This window comes from Perognathus longimembris, chromosome 28 (assembly GCF_023159225.1).
Source record: "Perognathus longimembris pacificus isolate PPM17 chromosome 28, ASM2315922v1, whole genome shotgun sequence".
Lineage (NCBI taxonomy): Eukaryota > Metazoa > Chordata > Mammalia > Rodentia > Heteromyidae > Perognathus > Perognathus longimembris.
The window spans coordinates 80553287-80575191 of NC_063188.1; the positions used below are offsets into that span (position 1 = coordinate 80553287).

The 21905-nt window shown below is 41.4% G+C and overlaps 1 protein-coding gene across 2 annotated transcripts in view; it reads left to right on the forward strand.

Annotated features, from left to right (window-relative positions):
* Window positions 1-471: 471 nt before the first annotated feature.
* Slc9a7 (solute carrier family 9 member A7) overlaps window positions 472-21905 on the forward strand; it is a 160634-nt gene continuing 139200 nt past the window's right edge. For both annotated transcript variants that reach the window (XM_048336181.1, XM_048336182.1), the window contains exon 1: window positions 472-925. In XM_048336181.1, the coding sequence (XP_048192138.1) occupies window positions 595-925 (331 nt within the window). In that variant the 5' untranslated portion in view covers window positions 472-594. The remainder of the gene's footprint in view (window positions 926-21905) is intronic.

Sequence of the window (21905 nt, forward strand, 5' to 3'; positions counted from 1 at the left end):
GAAGGGTAGGGGTGGCTTCCTGGCTCCTCAGTTCCCTCGGAGCCCCAGTTTCACTTGGCCCTGGGTGGATACGAAGTGTGGCGACGTGAAACTCTTCTACGCGATGGCGCCAGAGACTGGATTCCAGACCCCATAGCCAGGGACTCCCAGCTGATGCTCCTGCCAGGAGCAGGCGACCTCTGCTGTCCCATTCTGGCAATGCGGTGGCTGACTGCCTGGGAACTGGCTCAGCGACCCCAGACAGTCTGACCAGGTAGGGCCAGACCGGATGAAAAGCTCAGCCAGGCCTGGGGCTGCAGGTCCATAGGTTCTGGCTGGCCCCGCCCCGGCGGCCCGGTCTGCGGGGTGCGGCTCAGCGTGCGGGGTGGGAGGGAGAGGACGGACAGGTGCGCGGGCGGGGGGCGGTGCTTGGGGATCCTGCGCACTGCGCGCGCCCCTCCCCCGCGCGCCTCCCGGCGCGGCCCCAGCCCAGCGTGAGCAGGGGGAGGAGCTGCAGCGGCCGCGGCCACTCAAGCTGGTCGGTGGCGCCGTGGTGACCCGCTGAAGGTGCGGGCTGCTGGTCCCGCGTGGAGAAGGCGCGGCGGTTCTGGGGCCATGGAGCCTGGTGACGCGGCGCGCCCTGGCCCGGGTTGGGCTGTCCGAGTGCTGCCATCAAAGCTGCTACTGCTGTCGCTGCTGCTGCCGCTGCTGCTGGGTTGGGGGCTGCGTGCCGGGGCTGGGGCCTCTTCCTCTGGGGCGGTGGCGGAGGACAGCAGCGCCATGGAGGAGCTCGCCACCGAGAAAGAGGCTGAGGAGAGCCACCGGCAAGACAGCGTGAGCCTGCTCACCTTCATCCTGCTGCTCACCCTCACCATCCTCACCATCTGGCTCTTCAAACACCGCCGGGTGCGCTTTCTGCACGAAACCGGGCTGGCCATGATCTATGGTGCGTACCCCCAGTAGTATTCCCCCACCCCCACATCCCTCAGGCGGCGGTGCCCGTGCGCCCCTCCCCGGTGCTGTGCCTTGCTCCCCCTTCACTTGCCGACGTGTTTCTTTTACGTTTCCCGCTGCCACCGGGTGGGTTTCCCAAGGTCACCTGGCTTCATTTTCTAGCCTTCTGCGATCATGAAAAAGCAGTCTACCACCAGGAACCCAGGAAAATGAAAGACACTGCCCTGTCATATATCTCTCGCGCCCCTCTCCATCAGCATCATTCTCTCTGCCACCCCACCTCCTGCCCGCCCCAATTCAGCTGTACCGAGTGTTTGTGCTGGGGCTGGATGGTTTCCCCAGGGACCATACCACCCCAGGGGACAGGCCACAATAGGGGGGAGGATGAACACTGAAGGTGTCTTGGTTAGGGTATACCTTGGCCTCTTGCCACCCTTAATCAGTCTAGGTGGATGTTCACTTCTGAGGTGTTTGTGCCAGGTCTCTTGTGAATTGTCAGAGCATAAAAAGCTGTGAAATGCCAGCGTGGTCAGGGATCCAAAGTGATGGCACCAGGGGTCAGGCCTAGGCAGGGAGACAGATACACTTGCCTCCTGCTCTTGTGTCCCAGTGGGAAGTTTTTATCTAGTTACTTGCTTCCCTCAGGGCAAGATGAGGTTTTGTATTGCTAAAATGGAAACAGAGAAACTGAACATACGTTTCTGCTTATGAGTAGTACATTTAATTCTGAGCCAGCCTTCTTTTGTTGTTAAAGAGGGACTGATGCCACCATTCTTTTCTGGATTACATGGTACACAGTGTGTAACATGGATGGTGGTCAGTGCCAATCTCCTGTTATGACATGAATAATAACAGCCGTAATCTGAGTCATTTCTCTCCTCCTCTCACTCCCCCCCCCACTCCTATGACTCTAAACTGGGGCCAGGTATTCTTTTGAGTTTAATTCAGAGGCATGAATGCCCACATTGGCATTCTCCAGTGAAATATTCAGAGCTACTTCATGACTGTTCCCCACATTTTACTCCAGCACTTCTGCTGGGAGGATCTCTCCACTCAGTTTCCATCCAAGGATCTCTGATAGAGAATGGAAAGCAGACACTTTAATGTTTAATGTGAAAATGACTCTTGATCCTGGGCTCCTTGGGCAATTGTTGACAGATTGGGATCAGGGCCATTAGGCCCTTTCAGACAAATTGAGCAGGAATCCCCCAGTTTTGAACTAATGGTATAAACATCTTCATTTGAAATGGTCATCTCTGAAATGGAGTTGCTTATTGTAAATCGTAGATTTCAGTATAGACCTTGGCCTCCATATGTGATTGTACTTGAGCTCTGTGATTTGTGTCAGTTGGTGACAGATGACTGATTCCCTCAGCAGACAGGTAAGCTGGGGGGTTTCCTGAGTGAATAGTGAATTTGGAATCGAAGCATGTTATTATTTTAGGCTGACTCAGAACCATGTAAATAAAGATTGCCTTTGCAGATACCTAGTCCTGAAAATATTTTATTTTGTAGGTCCTGGACCCAACTCCTTAAAGGACAATATGAAATAAGAGGTCAATATGGTAGGATCATAAATGGGTGGAAAGTAAATAGGGATTTAATTTAATTTATTATTATTTTTTCTGAGGAGTACTCCATATTCTTAGGAATTCAGTCACCTTTATCTTAGGGCTTATAAACAACATTGGAATTTGCTGATAAATGTTTTAAAATTTAACCTCAACCTTTTAGCCATTGGGGTCATAATCTGGTTTTATTTTGTGGACAGTCATGCTATTATTATGTGTCTTACTGAATTGCTGATTAATCAGAAGAGACAATCCTATCTCTTAATTTTCCTGTGTAATTTTGTTCTATATCTTTGGGTAATGGTGTTACTTTTAAATGTATGAAGAAATGTAGGTTGAGAATATTTGATGTCCTAAGTTATGCCAAATATTAATATTTTGATGTAGATTGTTAATAATGATGAGAAAATATTTGTTATTCTCATGGAGATTTGGTTTCCGGTTTCATCTGAATTATAATGTCATTTGGTTACTTATTATATACTGAAGATTATTGGTATGGGGATTCTGATTAAAAATTCAACTTAATAATCTTTCAAAAAATTGTCTTGCCGGAGCCAGTGGCTCATGCCTTAATCTTATTCAAGAGGCTGAGATCTGAGGATCAGAGTTTGAAGTGACCCCAGGCAGAAAAGTGCATGAAATTCTTATCTCCATGGGATAAGTCTCATGAGATGAGCCTCTTATGCTCAAGGCATTAGCCTTGAGCAAAAGAAAGCACGTGGATAGTGCCCAGGTCTTAAGTTCAAGCCCTAGGACTAGAACATACAATAAAATTATATTGCCGGGCACTAGTGGCTCACTCCTATAATCCTAACTACTCAGGGGACTAAGATCTGAGGATCATAGTTCAAAGCTAGCCCCTGTAGGGAAGTCCATGAAACTTTTATCTCCAATTAACCAGCAAAAGCTGAAAGTAGAGGGGGGGGGGGAATCAAGTGGTAGAGTGCCAGCCTTGAACAAAAAAATAAAAAAAAAACTAAGGGACAGCACCCAGGCCCTGAGTTCAAGCCTAGTTTGGCACAAAACAATTTTCTCTAAGGTGTACAACATGATGTTTTGGTATACATAGTGTTATGATTTCTACAGTATAACAAATCTTTGCACATTTCAGTGAATGTAGTACTGATATTTTTCTCTTCAATAGTAAGAAATCAGATCTTGTCTTAATATCAGTAGAGGAAGTGAGTAACTGTCGTCTTGGCTCTGAGTAATGAAGGACAGAAAGAGCAAAAAACTCATCCGGGAAGTCTGCTTTGTCCTGGCTGTGTGCCTCCCTTTCTAGAGGAAAACCATATAACTTAAATGTTGCTAATTTTTATAAGTGAGATTCCAAAGCTTTGTTTTGAAAAGAAATTTGAAGTATTATTTCTGCCACTTTTTATATTGAAATATACTTTCATTGAAAGGAGTAGCTTTTTTTTTTTCTTTTTGGCAGTACTTTTGGGCAGTACTTGCCCAGCTTGCTCACTGGGCTAACACTCTACTACTCGAGCCATTCCTCCACTAACAGGTTTTTGCTTATTAATTGGAGATAAGAATGTAATGGGCTTTTCTTCGTGGGCTGGCTTCAAAACTCAATCCTTAGGGCATCCTTCTGAGTACCTAGGATTACAGGTTTGAGCCACCAGTGCCTGGCTAGGAGTAACTTTAATATTGAAATAGTTAAGCTAGTATAATCATAAAATTGCTCTGAAAGGACAAGCAATATACCAGGGACATCACTTCCCTTTGGGGAAGAAACTAGTTGGCCATAATGTAGGAGTGGGAGAACAATGTCACCCTTTTGTGCTATTTTGAGTTTTTGAACTGTGGAAGTGGAATCACTTAGGAGGATGTCTGTGCGCCCTTACTGTGTCACATATGAGGGCATTTTAATGTATCCCTTAAGTCCCCCAAGATGACCCCTATGTCACCATTTTTAAATCACATTATGTTATCAATTTTTGGTGACCTTTCCAATTGTTGATTGTACTCATGGAACTTCAGGAGCCCTGTACCTGAGACAGACACAAAACAGGGAAAGGGGTAAGAGCTTTTTCTTCTCCTTCCTTCTTTAATGCCTTTGTCCCCAGTGAAGAGTTGATTGCATTTAGAGTTAGGAGTGTTGCATACTAATAGTCCTATGGTAAGTAAGTCCTTGCTTGGGTGCAAAGAACCTAAGAATAATAATAAAGAATTGGTGAATGTTTAGCATTTAAGTGAAAAGGAATTCCCTAAACCATCAAGGCACCCTTTTAAGCACTTCTCCCTGACATGGGGCCTAGGCTATAAGAGAAGGTAGCCAAAGACCTGATTCTCCAAGGAGGTTAAAAGGAGCCCCCAGACCCTCCTGTATGACAGCTGCAAGCACCAGTCTAACCTGTTTTGTCAGGCCAGGGAGATTCCAGCTGGCTCTGTTTGTGGTGAAGTGCCATCCTCATGTTACTGGACTGTGCATATCTGTACAGCAGAAATAGCAAATGTTTGAGGAAGGGAAAGGTAGCATAAACAGAGCATGCCAGCTAATTATGGTTCTTTCTTGTTTGTGTAGTAGTTCTACTTCCTCATAGTGTTTTTGTGCCAACTGACACAGATTCAAAATATATAACTGTGCTATGCTAGCCCACTACCTGCTTCACACTTCTCCCTCTTCCTCACCTACAGCTCTCTGAGGATTTGTTGGTCAGACCCTTTAGGTTCTATGGATCATGGCTCATTGCTGATCTGTTGCTGGATTAGGGTTGTCTTGCTAAAGACAGCCTGAGAGTGGGCTTATAGTCAATATCTGAAAGAGGAAAATGAAAGTCTTTATACAAATATGAAAGTAACATATAAACTGGTGCATTAGTAAAACTTTCATTGCTGTGACCAAGTACTTGTCAGAAACAGCTTGAGGAAAGGTTTATATTCTTTCCATGGTTTCAGTCCATCATGGCAGGGAAGGTGATATGGAACAGAACAGCTCACATCATGGTTTCTAGGAAGCAGAAAGGGAGAGGAGGAGAGAGGGAATGTTTGTACTTGTGGTCTTCTTCCCCTTTATTTCATCAGAGTTCCAGCCAATGGGATGGTGTGATCCACATTCAGGGCAGGTCTTCCCTCCTCAGTTAATTCATTCTGGAAACACTCGCCCAGTAGTGTGTTTTACTAATCTCCTAGGTGCTTCTCAATGCAACAAAGTTGACAGTCAAAATTAACCATCATCATATGTTTACCTATTGTTAACTTGACATGCAAACACTTCTCCTTAAGCTGTAACACCCTACCTCTGGTCTCCCAAAAGGTCATGTCCATGCATGACCACGTCAAATGCACATACAATGCATTCCTTCCACTTACAAGAGTCCCCAAAGTCTGAATAGCTCCAGGATTGCTCAAAAGTTTAAGTCCAAAGTTTCCATTAACTTAAGACATCTTTTAGATGTGAGGCCCTGTAGAATGAAAAACAGATTACATATGACCAAAATACAATATCACAGAGTAAACATACTCATTCTGAAAGAGAAGAATGGAGCCATAGAAGGCAAGTACTGCATTGAGAGAAAGACCAAGATTTACTAGGTAAAACATTAAATTTGACTCTGTGTGGCATCCAGGGCATATAGTGTTGTGATATGAGCTCTCAAGGGCTTGGGCAGTCACATCCTTAAGCCTTGCCAGTTGTAGCCCACATGTCATCACTCTACTGGTGGCCTACAATTTTCCTTGGCAGACATTTTATGTTTCTGGCATCTCCAACTTTATGGAGTCTTCATAGCTCATAGTTTCATGCATGACCCTCTCAAGAGTTACAGGAATTCCAACCCTGCCACACATTGCCTGGCATTACCTAGCCTTCCTCAAAATCTGAGTGGAAGCCTCCATGGCTCTAACATTTGTATTCTATCTGCCTGGAAAATCACCATCATTGGATGAAACCAAGGTAGAGTACCTGCTAAAGCAGTAGCTGGGTTCCTTTGGTTTGTGGCTGCAGTAGCCTCCAGGTTCCTAGATGGCATAATGGCTATGTGAGAGCATGCACCCAGGTGATGTTCTTTTCTCAAAGAAAGTCTCTCCAATGCATTTGCACTTTTGTAATCTGGGCAATGGATGGAGTCTGGCCAATTTCTAATATAACCTGAAGGCATCTTTCCTACTGTCCTCATGCACAGTACTTGGTTTCCATTTAATGATTGTAATCTTTTCAGAAACCCTGTCTTCCTTAGTCCTAACTTTACACTATGTTTTTTGACCACACTGCATGTTTTGCAAATCTTCTCAACATCTTTGTTTCCAATTCTCCCCCATAAACCTGGCTAAAAGCTTCTGGCAACATTCATGCTATGGTCTGATTTTTGGGCTGCATTGAAATTTCTTCCTGCAGACTAATTAGTTGGTTAGACATGCTACAAAGTCTCAGGACAGGGAGAAAATATAGATAACTTTTTCTGCCAGAATTCGACATGAATGGCTTCTAGTCTAGTTCTAACAGAGTCCTTCTTCCCACCTGAATCCTCACGAGCAGTCTTCATTGCCCATATTTCTGTTGGCATTCTGGTCTTCTGAACTCCCAAAGGGATTGCCCATTAAACTCTGCTTACACTGTTTTGTGGCTTTGTAGCCTGCATGTTCAAACTTTTCCATAATTCTCCTGTAAACAAGTTCAAAGGCTTCTGAAACCCATTTTCAGGTAGTCACTAGGAATGTCCCCATTCTCTGGTAGCAGTTTTCTTAGTAAGACTTTCTCATTGCTGTGACCAAATACCTTAGAAAATGACTTGATGGAGAACAAACTTATTTTTAGCTCATGATTTCAATTTATCATAACAGAGGAAGCATGGTGGAGCCAGGGAGAAGAGAGAAGATGCCTGTACTATCTAGCTTTCTTCTCCTTTTACCTGTTTCATTCTGTGAGTGCAGGGAGAATGAAGAGATAGGGCCCTAGCCACATTTAGGGGATTTCCCCCAACCACCCTCATAGACATCCAGAAGAGTGTTTTAGTGATCTCCTAATGTGAGTCTCATTCCAATCTATTTGAAAATATTAACTACCACAGCTTATGAGCAAACATTTTGGAACCATCTAATTCCTAATTTATTAGGAGCCCTTCACTTTTGTTCCAGTTCAGGGTGGTCTTACTTTGGTACCAATAATTCTGGGTTCAAATGCTGGTTATATATTACTTATAAAACTGTATGATATTGTGTAAACTCTCTGAGCTATAATCTCCTCTTGCAGAAAATGGAGGTAATGTTACTTACCTTACAAAATTGTTATACTGCTGAGGTATTATAAAGGGTCAAGGACAGTGTCTGGCACTTAGGCACTTGGTAAATATTAGTTCCCATTCTCACTTTAGAAGTTGTGATATCTTTGGCAAGCTTTGCTACTTAAGGTTTGTTTACTAGAGGCAGGCTGTAAGTTCAAATTTTATTAAGACACAGTTAGTGGTCGTGAGGAGAATCATATTTGTTAATACCTAGAATATAAATGTACAGCTCTCCTTCCCATTTATCCAGCAGCAGCAGTTCAGTATATAATATTACAGAGACAGCAGTATTTATTGTAGCAGAAAAAAAGTTGCTATAGTCATCAAAAAGTCTGGTGCTAGTCTGATGCCAATGGCTCCAGCCTATAGTCATAGCTACACCAGGAGGCTGAAATATGAGGATCATAGCAGCTAGCCCAGGCTGAAAGGTCTGAAAGACTTTTTATCTTCAAATAACTGGCAAAAATCTTGAAGTAGATATGTGGCTTCAGTGATAGAGCACTGTAAGTGAAAAAGCCAAGGAAGAGCATGAGACTCTGAGTTCAAGTCCTAGTACTAGGAAACACAAAGAAAGAAACAGAGAAACAGACAGAAACAGAGTGCAAAGTTTTCCTTGGATAGTGTAATGGCTTTTTTTTTTTTTTTTAAAGAATCTCTGTTGCCAAACACTGGTAGCTCATACCTATAATCCTAGTTATTCAGGAGGCTGAGATCTAAGGATCATGGGTCCAAACCAGCCTGGGCAGGAATGTCCATGAGACTTTAATCTCTGATTAACCACCAAAAAGCTGGAAGTGAAGGTGTGGAACAGTGGTAAAGCTCAGGGACAGGACAATGCCTAGCCTCTGCGATTAACCCCTAAGATTGTAACACACACACACACACACACACACATACACACACACACACAGATTCTCTGGACATAAATAATATTTTTACTTATTTGAAAAATATAAATGGACATGAGATGTGTGTTTCTTAGGAAAGTAGAAAAATAACATTTCCTAAAAACGCGTAACATTTAAAATTAATGTTTGTAGAATGTTATGATTAGAAAATTGCCAGTTTATAGAAGAGATCACCAGGTCTTTGAGGCTAACATTGTAATTAAATTTTCAACTCTCAGATGACCATGACAAACCTCTGTTAAGATCAAAGTAGCTCACCAAAATCATGGGAGGTCACTGATATTTTTGTGTCCCCTGGTCACTTAAGGGCTAAGGAAAGTCTTTATTCAAATTAAGATAAGTCTGACAAGAAATAGAGCCTGGAAAACCAGATCTTTAAAATAACAAAACAAAGACCTAGTGCCATGAACTATACTCTAGTGGTCCTTCCCCAGGACTAACAGAGGTCACCCTTGCCTTGTGACCCCTTGTGCCTTCTGTTGGTCCTGCGGAGGGACTTAACACTGCAAGATTCTAAACTTCAACACATGTCTGTGCTGGGACAAAGATCATTGACATTCTCACCCTGGATATTACCTGCTTTCAGTCTTTTGAAAGTGTACCTCTTTCTTAATAAGCTTTCCTATCACTTCTACTATAGAACCTCTAGAATGATAATTGATTTCAAAAAGAATTTTCTTTTTTTTCTTTGTAACTTACTCTTTTTTAATTAATTTATTTACTGTCAAAGTGATGTACAGAGGGGTTACAGTTTCATATGTAAGGCCATGAGTACATTTCTTATCAAACTTGTTATCTCCTCCCTCACTTTTCTCCCCCCTTCCTCTCTCCTCCCCTGAGTTGTACAGTTGGTTTACAGCATATTGTCTTCTAAGTATTGCTGCTGCATTGGTTTGCCTTTTACCCCTCGTCTCTTCATTTTGATGCTCTCCTTCCCTAGTTACGATAAACATATATACAATACCCAGGGTACCAAAATCAGTTACAGTGATATCAGGGGTAAAACCGTGGGGAAGAAAGACAAAAGAAAAAGGCAAAAAAAATTTTTTTTTCAAAGAATTTCAGAGTCACCGGTGACCATTTACTGGGCAATGCAGTATTGCATGGTACTGAGTATCAACCTATAGATTACTTGCCTACTGCAAAGAAAAGAAGGTATCATCAATTTTGGCCGGAGGCATAGTTCAAGTGGTAAAGTGATGCCTAGCATATGAAAAGCCCTGAGTTCAAATCCTGGACTGCTAATCACTATTTTATAACCAAGTCTTTACCAGTTAGCCTTACTTTGCATATGAATCGCTGGTATTATGTACCTTATACTACAGGACAATAGGAAACAGTTTTGCCTATGCAGTGTTCTTCCCCTAATATTTAAATCGGGATTTAAACACATTTTCTAGGTTATAAGAATTACAGAGAAGCAGGTTCTAAAACACTATGAAAAAATAATCAGACAAATTCAAAATATGGGACAAACTTCATGCCATGTTTTTCCCCTAAAATGTCCAGAGAAACAGAAATGCAGTGTGTTATCGAGTGAGTGTGACAAAAGAAGCCGAAGTAAGCATAGCACAGGAAACTTCATTGGCTTCTGGTCCATGAGAAGGGAGTAGAAGACATATTTTGGGGATAGTTAGGGATACTTGAATGTGGATGGATATTAGATGATACAATATTAAGGAATTACTGTTTCTTAGAAAACATCTTTGGAGATGCAGGCTAACATGTAGGGGTGAAATGTATGAATATGCAACTTTTCAAAAAATTCAAGCGGGCTGGGAATATAGTCTAGTGGCAAGAGTGCTTGCCTTGTATACACAAAGCCCTGGGTTCGATTCCTCAGCACCATATATTCAGAAAATGGCCAAAAGTGGCCCTGTGGCTCAAGTGGCAGAGTGCTAGCCTTGAGCAAAAAGAAGCCAGGGACAGTGCTCAGGCCTTGAGTTCAAGGCCCAGGACTGACCAAAAAAAAAATTCAAACAACATACACAGCATATGTAGGAATGATATAACTAGTAACATACTAGCAATTGTTATTACCTTCTTGTTTCAACTTTTCTATATGTTCTGAATTTTTGTTTTGGCAGTTGTGGGGATGGATCTCAGGTCCTCAGACTAGTAAGGCAAGTGATATACCACTTGATCCATGCCTCTGGTCTCTTTTTTGTTGATTATTTTCAAAGTAGGACCTTCGCCCTGGGATGGACTGGACTATGATTCTTTTGCTTGTGTTTCCCCCATAGCTGGGATGACAGTTGCCCACCACCACACCTACCCATTGATTGAGATGGAGTTTCATGAACTTTTTCCCTGGGCAGACCTCAAACCACAATCTTCCACATCCCCAAGTAGCTAAGAGTACAAGCTTGTGACACTGTATTTGGGTTATGTTCTAAAATTTTAAATTGAAACAGACTGGGAGATACAATGACTCTTCTATTAGCTTGTTAGCTGTTAGACTCCCTGACTGAAAGAGTGTGCAGGTGAAGCTGTATGCATCATATCTGGTACTCTCAAAGTTTCTGGAACTTGCTACCATTGATTGACTTTAGTTTACTTGAGATGCTAGAGTTGCCTTACTTGAGAATCAGAATCAGTAAGGTGTTGGTTGGTTGGTGTGTGTGTGTGTGTGTGTGTGTGTGTGTGTGTGTGTGTGTGTGTTGGTTGTGGAGCTTGAACTTGTAGCCTGGGTTCTGTCTCTGAGCTGTTTTGTTCAAAGCTAGTGCTCTACCAATTTGAATCATAGATCCACTTTCAGTTTTTAAGTGGTTAATTGGAGATGAGTCTTACAGACTTTCTTGCTCAGGTTGGCCTTAAATCTCAATCCTCATATCTCAGCCTTCTGAGTAGCTAGGATTACACACTTCAGGCACTAGTGCCTGGCTGGCTAGTCAGTTGCTTTTAATTTTAGTTTGATTTTCAAGTTCATGTGTCTTTAAACATTGCCTGCGCTACACTTTCAAGAGAATATATGTTTGGAGAGGTTTCTCCCTTTGCTAAGGCATGCTACTTGGCTTTTAAGCAGTATGGATATTTGTGTTAGTATTCAACTAATGCTAATTGTTAAAACGTATCAAGCCCAGTTTTCCATTACCTCATATAAGAGAAATTCATTTTTTAGTGTCAATCCTAGGGCTTGAACTTAGGGCCTCATACTATGATTTAGCTCACTTGAGCCATGCCTCTGGCCTGACTTTTTACTGGTTAATTAGAGATGAAATCTTAAGAACTTTTCTGACCAGGTTGGCTTCAAACCTTGACTCTCTACCTTTTAGCCTCTTGAGTCTCACAGACTTTCCTGCTCAGACTGACTTTGAATCTCAGTCCTCAGATCTCAGCCTCTCGAGTGGCTAGGATTACAGGTATGAGCTACAAGAGACTGGCTCAAGAATTTCATTTTTCACTTAAGTAATGGTAGAAGGTGGTTGTCCAGCCTATGATTCAGGAACCAATTGCCTTTAGTCTCTGGCTTTCCCATTCCTTGAAATTAATCCTTGAATTCTCCAGCTCTAGCAGATAAACTGGGAAGGAAAAGAGGGTGTTAAAAGAAATGTCACCTATTTCTTTGTCCACTTCTTTGTCCACTTTCTTTGTCCATTTCTTTGTCCACTTTGTCCACTTTGTCCATTGGACAAAACTTGTTCATGGGGCCAAATATAACTGGAAAGGGAGTCAGGAAAATGTACTCTATCTAGCTGGAGGAAGAAAATTCTATTTGGAAAGTAGCCAACCACTGTCTGTTGCCATATTTGATGAGTACTTTGTCATATGTTATTTCCAAAAAGAGAAGTAGATGGTAGGAATTGCATGTGGGTTGTAGGTTATATTTGTGGGGAGGGGTCCACTTGCAAGACAATATTTTCCTTGAGTTTGTGACATTGTTTCCCTGGCAACTTTAACTGTGCTACTCAAAGCTGCTGGTCCAATGATGAGCAGCATCAGTGTAATGGGATGCATTCTTTCCTTCAGGGTTCCTTGTTAGTGTTGTATATTCTATACGTTTGGGTAATGTCATTATTGTATCATACAATGTACTTTTACTATCCTAAAAATCCTCTGTTTCTGCCTCTTTATCCTTGCTTCTTCCATCCCCCATCCTCTGGAAACTACTCACCTTTTTACTGTCTCTATAGTTGGGGCTTTCCCAGAGTGTTATTTAGTTGAACCCATACAATGCTTATCTTTTAAAGGTTTGCTTTCTTTCACTAAGTGATATGTAATTAAGCTTTCTTGTGGCTTTTCATGGCTTTATAACTCACATTAGCCCATGATGTGAATATGTCACAGTTAACACTTAACCTAATGAAGGATATCTTGGTTGCCTTCAAGTTTCAGAAAATTTGAATAACAGTATTTAAACACTCATCCATCAAATATGCTCACTGGGGTGTGTGTCTGTTTTTGGCAGCAGTGGAGTTTGAATTAAGGGCTTCATACTTGCAAGGCAGGTGCTTTTGAACACTTGAATCATGCCACTATCCCTCTTTTCCTTTAGTTTTTTTTTTTTTTTTTTTGGCCAGTCCTGGGGCTTGGACTCAGGGCCTGAGCACTGTCCCTCGCTTCTTTTTTGCTCAAGGCTAGCACTCTGCCACTTGAGCCACAGCGCCACTTCTGGCCATTTTCTGTATATGTGGTGCTGGGGAATCGAACCCAGGGCCTCATGTACATGAGGCAGGCACTCTTGCCACTGGGCCATATCCCCAGCCCATCCTTTAGTTATTTTTGGGATAGGGTCTATCTAATGTTTTTACCCAGGCCAGCCTGGACCATGATCACCCTAGTTATACTATTTGGTATTTGGTATTATGCTACTACACTATAATCACTATTTCTCCTTTTGCTTGGATTGCCCTTTATATGATACTGTAATATTCCAATATCTGCCTTCCAAGTAGCTGAGATTACAAGTGTGAGCCACCATGCCTGGCCTGTGTGTATATGTGTATGTGGGGGGGGGGGGAGAGACAGAGACAGAGACAGAGACAGAGACAGAGAGAGAGACAGAGAGACAGAGGCAGACAAAGTTGGTTTAATATACGCAAGTCAATTAATGTAATCCACCACATCAAACGGAGCAAGCTAAAGAACCACATGGTTTTATCTCTGGATGCGGAAAAAGCGTTTGATAAAATTCAGCACCCATTTATGCTAAAAGCGCTGGAAAAACTGGGATTCCAGGGAACATTCCTGAATATAATCAAGGCAGTTTATGACAAACCAACAGCAAGTATATCTCTAAATGGTGAAAAACTAAAGCCATTCCCTTTAAAATCAGGAACAAGGCAGGGATGTCCACTCTCTCCCCTGCTCTTCAACATAGGACTAGAATTCCTAGCCAGAACAATCAGGCAAGAAGAAAATATAAAGGGGATCCAAGTAGGTAAAGATGAAGTTAAACTTTCTGTCTTCGCAGATGACATGATCCTATACCTAAAGAATCCCATAGACTCTACCCCCAAGCTACTAGAGCTGATCCAAAACTTTGGCAAAGTGGCAGGATATAAAATAAACCTTCAAAAATCAACGGCCTTTCTCTATGCTAACGACCCGAAGACTGAGGCTGATATCAGGAAAGCAACTCCTTTTGCAATAGCCCCCCAAAACATAAAATACCTAGGAATAACCTTAACCAAAGAAGTGAAAGATCTCTTTGAGGAGAACTTTAAAACCTTGAAAAACGAAATTAAGTCAGAACTAAGGAAATGGAAAAACCTCCCATGCTCCTGGATTGGGAGGATTAATATAATCAAAATGGCAATATTGCCAAAGGCTATCTACGAATTCAATGCAATACCCATTAATATCCCAACACCATTTTTTTTTTTTTTTGGCCAGTCCTGGGGCTTGGACTCAGGGCCTGAGCACTGTCCCTGGCTTCTTTTTGCTCAAGGCTAGCACTCTGCCACTTGAGCCACAGCGCCACTTCTGGCCATTTTCTGTATATGTGGTGCTGGGGAATCGAACCCAGGGCCTCATGTATATGAGGCAGGCACTCTTGCCACTAGGCTATATCCCCAGCCCGCAACACCATTTTTTTTTTTTTTTTTGCCAGTCCTGGGGCTTGGACTCAGGGCCTGAGCACTGTCCCTGGCTTCTTTGTGCTCAAGGCTAGCACTCTGCCACTTGAGCCACAGCGCCCCTTCTGGCCGTTTTCTGTATATGTGGTGCTAGGGAATCGAACACAGGGCCTCATGTATACGAGGCGAGCACTCTTGCCACTAGGCCATATCCCTAGCCCCGGCCATTTTTTGATGAAATAGAGGAAGCAATCCAGAAATTCATATGGAATAATAAAAGACCTAGAATAGCAAAACCACTCCTAAGCAGAAAGAACAGTGCTGGAGGAATTACAATACCCAACTTCAAGCTGTATTATAATAAAAACAGCTTGGTATTGGCACCGGAACAGGCCTGAAGACCATTGGAACAGAATTGAAGACCCGGGAATGAACCCACAGAACTACGCCTACTTAATCTTTGATAAAGGGGCTAAAACAATAGTTTGGAAGAAAGATAGCTTCTTTAACAAATTGTGCTGGAAAAACTGGCTCAACACATGCAACAAACTAAAACTAGATCCTTATATATCACCCTGCACCAAAATCAATTCCAAATGGATTAAAGACCTCGAAATCAAAGCAGACACCCTGAAAACACCAAAGGAAGGAGTAGGAGAAACACTTGGGCTTCTTGGCACAGGACGGAACTTCCTTAACAAAGACCCAGAAAGGCTACAAATCAAAGAAAGCTTGGACAAATGGGACTGCATCAAACTGCAGAGCTTCTGCACAGCAAAGGACATAGCTCACAAGATAAACAGAAAGCCCACAGACTGGGAGAAGATCTTTACTGGCCATTCAACGGACAAAGGCCTCATATCTAAAATATATGCAGAACTAAAAAAATTACCTTGTTCCAAAACTAAACCTCAAACAACCAATAGCCCACTCATCAAGTGGGCTAAAGACTTACAAAGAGACTTCTCTGATGAGGAAATGAGAATGGCCAAGAGACATGAAAAAGTGCTCTACATCACTGGCCATAAAAGAAATGCAAATCAAAACAACATTGAGATTCCATCTCACCCCAGTAAGAATGTCATATATCAAGTAAACTAACAATAACAGTTGTTGGAGGGGATGTGGCCAAAAGGGAACCCTACTTCATTGTTGGTGGGAATGTAAACTGGTTCAGTCACTCTGGCAAGCAGTATGGAGATTCCTCAGAATGCTAAATGTAGAACTCCCCTATGACCCAGCAACCCCACTTTTGGGTATCTATCCAAAAAACCACAAACAAAATCACAGTAAACCCACCAGCACAACAATGTTCATTGCAGCACAATTTGTCATAGCGAGAATCTGGAACCAACCCAGATGCCCCTCCGTAGACGAATGGATCAGGAAAATGTGGTACATATACACAATGGAATTTTATGCCTCTATCAGAAAGAATGACATTGTCCCATTTGTGAGGAAATGGAAGGACTTGGAAAAAATTATACTAAGTGAAGTGAGCCAGACCCAAAGAATCATGGACTCTATGGTCTCCCTTATTGGGAATAATTAGCACAGGTTTAGGCAAGTCACAGCAGAGGATCACAAGAGCCCAATAGCTATACCCTTATGATCGCATAAGATGATGCTAAGTGAAATGAACTCTATTTTATGGAAATGATTGTAATATCACAGTTGTAACTACGTTCAACATCCCATGTGTATCTGTAGCTTCTACTATTGATGATGTTCTTGTATCAACTTCTTGTGATTGTATCTATACTATCGATGTAATCTTATCTGAGTATATTGGAAACCGTATATACGGGTATTAGAACTAGGAAATTGAAAGGGAATACTAAATTGAGAGACACAGGGTAAAAAAAGAGAAACAACTACAAAAGCAATACTTACAAAACTGTTTGGTGTAAGTGAACTGAACACCTCAGGGGGGGAAAGGGTAAGGGTGAGTGGGGAGGGGGTATGAGGGACAAGGTAACAAACAGTACAAGAAATGTATCCAATGCCTAACATATGAAACTGTAACCTCTCTGTACATCAGTTTTATAATAAAAACTAAAAAAAAAAAGTCTTGATATGCAACCCAAACTGGCCTGGAATTCGTGGTCTTCCTCCTTCCATGTACAAAGTGTTGGGAGTACAAATGTATGCACCATGCCTGATCTTTCTTATTTTTGTTTTAAAATAACAGAAGGAAAATTAGCAACTGTTTACTAGGAACTTGTTAGAATAGCCAGGTATTGCGTTAGTGTTTTGCATACACCAAGTTACTCAACCTTCATATCAAAGGTGTGAAAACCATAGTATAGATCCACTTTACCTGTTAAGGAAACCGGATCATAGGTGAAATACCTTGTTCGTTCAGTCATCTGTTTGAAATTGTGCAGTGAGGATCTATTAAGGGATGGAGGAAAGGACAAGGAAGGTGAGAGAAAGGAAGGAAGGATGGTTGGATAAGCAGGCAAGCAAATATCTCCTCATGAGCTTTTATAACATACACAAAATGTGAGCCTGTATATGCAGATTTTGTGTTTGGTATCTACATGGGTACGCATGTACACACACACACACACAATCAAACTTAAAATTACCATTTGAACAATTTTAACTATGATACTTAATAACAAATATAACATTTACAAAGCCATAATATGGTAACTCTTACCATTATCCATTCCTGAAATTTTCTTGCCACCCCAAATAAAAAAATATGTGTATTTTAAGAAATAATTCCCCATTTTCCCCTCCCCAGCCCTCCATAGCTTCTGAGTAACATAGCTTAGGGATGGTACCCAGGCCCAATGCCAGTGGCTTACACATGTAATCCTAGCTACTCAAAAGCCTGAGACCTGGACGATCACAATTTGAAGCCATCCCAGGCAGAAAAGTCCTTGAGTCCCTACTTCCAACCAACCAGCAACATGGTAGACTGGAGGTGTGACTCAAGTGGTAGAGAGTCAGCTGTGAGCAGAAAAGCAGATGGATAGTGCTCAGGCCCTGAGTTCAAACCCCAGTACTGGAGAGTGCCCACACACATGAGCACACACATACTAGAGCTACCCTAGTAGTAGAAAATGATGTCATGTGGGTTTTTATTATTGTGAGAGATTTTGAAATTTAATAAAGTTAAATATCCTTTTGCATGCTTATTTGCCATTTGCATATCATATTAATTTTTAATTTTTTATTGTTATTATAAAGGTGATGTACAGAGGGGTTACAGTTACATAAATTAGGCAAAGAGGATTTTCCTTCTGGACAATATTACTTCTTCCCTGCTCTCTCCTAGAGTTTTCCTCCCATCTTCACTGAATATCATATTTAAAGAAAGTCCTATTGGATTAATTTCTTGCTTTCGTTAAGTTGTATGATTTGCATATTCTCGGTATTATTCCCTTGTCAGATAATGTAATTTGCAAATATTTGCTCTCTTTTGGGGGGCCAGGCTTTTCACCTTGTTCTTGGTAGTCTTTAATGCACAATCCTACTGCAAGGAAAGATTCACCCCAGAACTCAACAGTATATGAGCACTGCTCCTAGACATCTCTTCCCTGTTCCTTTATACTGTTGTTGTATAATTATTAGGTATTTTTTTGGATTTTCCTTTTTAACTAGAATAAAAATGGAGCAACAAACCAAAATTTTCACATTTAACATGTTTTCTTTATTTCTTCAAATAATTTTGAGTTACTTAGTATTCTCATTTTAGCCTGAGAAATCTCTAAACATTTCTTATAGGGCAAATCAGTTAGGATTAGGTGCTTTTGCTTTTGTTTTTCTGGAAATTCTTCTTCCTTCTTGAGGGATAGTTTTGCTTGATAAAGACTTTTTTTTCCTTTCAGGCAAAAATGTATTAAATATGTCATTCTACTTTCCTTCTGGGCTCCAAGGTTTCTGCTGAGAGTCCTTTGATATGGCAAGTCACTCCTCTTGCTGCTGACAAAATTCTGTATTTATCATATCTTTGATCAATTTGATCATAACCTATTTATTTCAGTGTCAACCCCTTTGAATTCATCCTGCTTGGAGAACCTAGAGCTTTGTGGATATTTAGATTCATGTATTTAATCAAATTTCCAAATGTTGTCTTTCGGTATTCTTTCTAAACTCTTCTGACTTCTGGAAATTCCAAATGTGTATGTTAGTCCACGTGACATCTTCCAGGTCCAGTAAGTTCTTTTCATTTTTTTTTTGTTCCAGTCTAGTGGCTTGAACTCAGAGCCCAAGATATTTTTTGCTCAAGACTAGTGCTCTACCACTTGAATCAAAGTCCTTTTTCAGCTTTATTGGTGGTTAATTGGAAATACAAGTCTCACAGGCTCTTCTGCCAAAGCTGGCAATCCCAGTCTCCTGAGTAGTTAGGATTACAGGCTGGAGCCACCATTGTCCAGCTTATGTTTACTTTTTTACATTCAATTTTATTTCTGTTTCTCAGACCCAACAAGTTTAGTTTCCTTACCTTCCAGTTTATTCTCTCTACTGTCTGCTCACATATGCTGATGAGCCCCTTTAGTCTGTTTTTCATATGTCACATTTTTCAGCTCCAGAATGCCAATGCTTCCTTTTATAATTCCTTTGCTTTGCTTTTGGTGGTACTGGGATTTATACTCAGGACTTTGTACTACCTGGCTAGTGCATTACTGCTGAGTCATGCCTCCAGCCCCATTTTTCACTGGTTATTTTTAGAATAGAGTCACACTTCTCACCTGAGTAGACCTGTGCCAAGATCTGCCTACTTTAGGCTTCCTGTCATCACTGGATCACACGTGCACACCAGAATGTCTAGCTTTCCTCCACAGAGATAGAGTTTCATGGATTCTTCTGTCCTGGCTAATCTCAGCCTCCCACAAAGTTTGGGAGCATACAGGGCATACCACTGTACATAGCTATGGGCTGGAAAAGGGTCGTGTGAACTGCTTTTTAGCTTGGACTGCCCTTGAACTGTGATCCCTCTCTCCTCGGCCTCCCAAGTAGCTAGGATTATAGGTGTGAGCTGCTGGTGCTTAGCCCCCGCCCCCCACTCTGTTTAAAATAATTCCTATTGATAGTCTCACTTTGTCCGTTCATTGTTTTCTTGATTTGCTTTTCTTTATGGCCTTATCCATGGTTTCCTTTAGTTCATTAAACACATTAAAGACAGGTGATGTAGGGCTAGGGCTGTAGCTCAAGTGGTAGAACAACTTCCCAGCAAGCATGGGGCCCTAAGTTCATATCCCAGTACCAACAAAAAAAAAAAAGAAGAAAGAATAAGTTTTGCTGGGTGCCAGTGACTCATCCTAGGAGGCTGAGATCTGAGGATTCAAAGCCAGCCTGGGTAGGAAAGTCTGTGAGACTCTTATTTCCAATTAACTACCAAAAAAAAAAACAAAAAAAAAAAAACAAAAAAAAAACATAAGTGATGATTACGGCTCAAAGTGCTAGAGTGCTAGCCTTGAGGGAAAAAGCTCAGTGACAGCATCCAGGCCAAGTTCAAGCTCTAGGACAAATAAAAAACCAAACCAAAACAAAAAACAGTTGGTGTGAAAGTGATATAATAGTTTTAATCTAATATATGTAGCATCCTCGTCACCTCTGGGATGATTTCTTTCAATTTTCTTTCTTTGAATGGGCTGCACTATTTATTTTGTTAACTATGTTTTATTTTTATTTTTGTTCTACTGTAAATTGTTTTCAAATAATAAGTTCTGCTTCTCTTCTGTGAATGAAGGAGATGAACACTTTGAGCCACTTCTTTGCGGAATTCCCCCAAGCAGAGAAACAAAATTTTCAAATAAGGTCTCTTGAGCAACCCTACATTGGGAATGTAGGTTGCTGGTCTGGGGATGTGGAAAGCAAGGGTAGGTAAGACGCTACAGAACTTTTCTATCATTGTCTAGTTTCCTTTGTTCTTGATTCAATATTCAGTTGGTTGCTGTAAACCCTTGACTCTTTTCCAGCCAAAGGCAAAATTGGTTATGACAGTTTGTGCTTGTTTCTGTAAGTTTCTGTGGAGGGATGGGAATTTGGACCTTCCATTTTGGCCCTTTTGCTTTTTTTTTTTTTTTGTTTTTTTTAAAGAGTAAATTCTTTTTTTAAAATTTATTTATTAAGTGAACACAAATTTTTTGACAAGGTGTTGTGCAAAAAGGGTACAGTTACATAGTAGGGCTGTGTGTACATTTCTTGTGATATCTTACTCCCTGTTTTTCTATCCCTTCTCTAGGTCAGGTAGACATATATACAATATACAATGTATCAAGAACATATACAGTAGCCATGTTGGCCCTTTTGCTTTATCACTCTTTTCCAAGTAGTGTTTTTCAAAAATGAAGACTCAGTGTATTTTTTGAGACACTGTTCTTGTGGGGAAAACAGTGCTAAGCCTTGTGTTTTGTTAAACTTGTTTAACATGGTACTAAGATAGTAAATGTCCTGGGGTTAGTCTATTACATTTTATTGTTGGCTCCTTTCACATGTTTTTGTTGAGAAGTTGGAAACTGAGAGTGGAACTTCTAATTACAGTTAAGTGTCAGATTATATTCAATAAAAATATCTCTATGTGTATATTTACACATATTTTTTCTGGTCCTGGGGCTTGAACTCCAGGCCTGGTCACTGCTCCTGAGCTTCTTTTTTTGTGCAAGGAGAGCACTCTGCCAATTGAGCCACAACACTACTTCTGGCTTTTTTGAGTAGTTTATTGGAGATAAGAGTCTCATGGAGTTTCCTGCCCAGATTGGCTTCAAGCCATGATCCTCAGATCTCAGCCTCCTGAGTAGCTAGGAAAAGAAGCATAGCAAGATAGGGAGGAAAAAAAAGACATAATGAATGGAGTCTGGAAGATCGTTTTTTCTCCCATTCTTCCTTCCTCCTTCCTTCACTACTGCTTTCTATATTGGCCACGCTGGGGATGGAGCCATGACTTTTGAGGAGGGTAGGCAGATATTCTACCACATCATACCTCTTGCTGAACTAAATTACATTTGCAAAACCAATCTAGCCAGGGCAGTATGGTAGCTTTCATTGTTCCAGGCACAAGACAATTGTATCACCTAGTAATATAGGGAATATCTCATAGGCCAAATTCTCAGCAGATCAAGATTCCAGTGATCAGTTGTGCAAGAAGTTCCTCCTAGAGACAGTAACATCAGACCTGTTATAGAAATTTTTCCTGCAGAATAACAAGTGACATCAACTCGCTGGTGACTTTTTGAGTTTTTGAGACTTTCTTTGGTTTGTAGCTGCAATCAGATTTTTAAAGAAGAT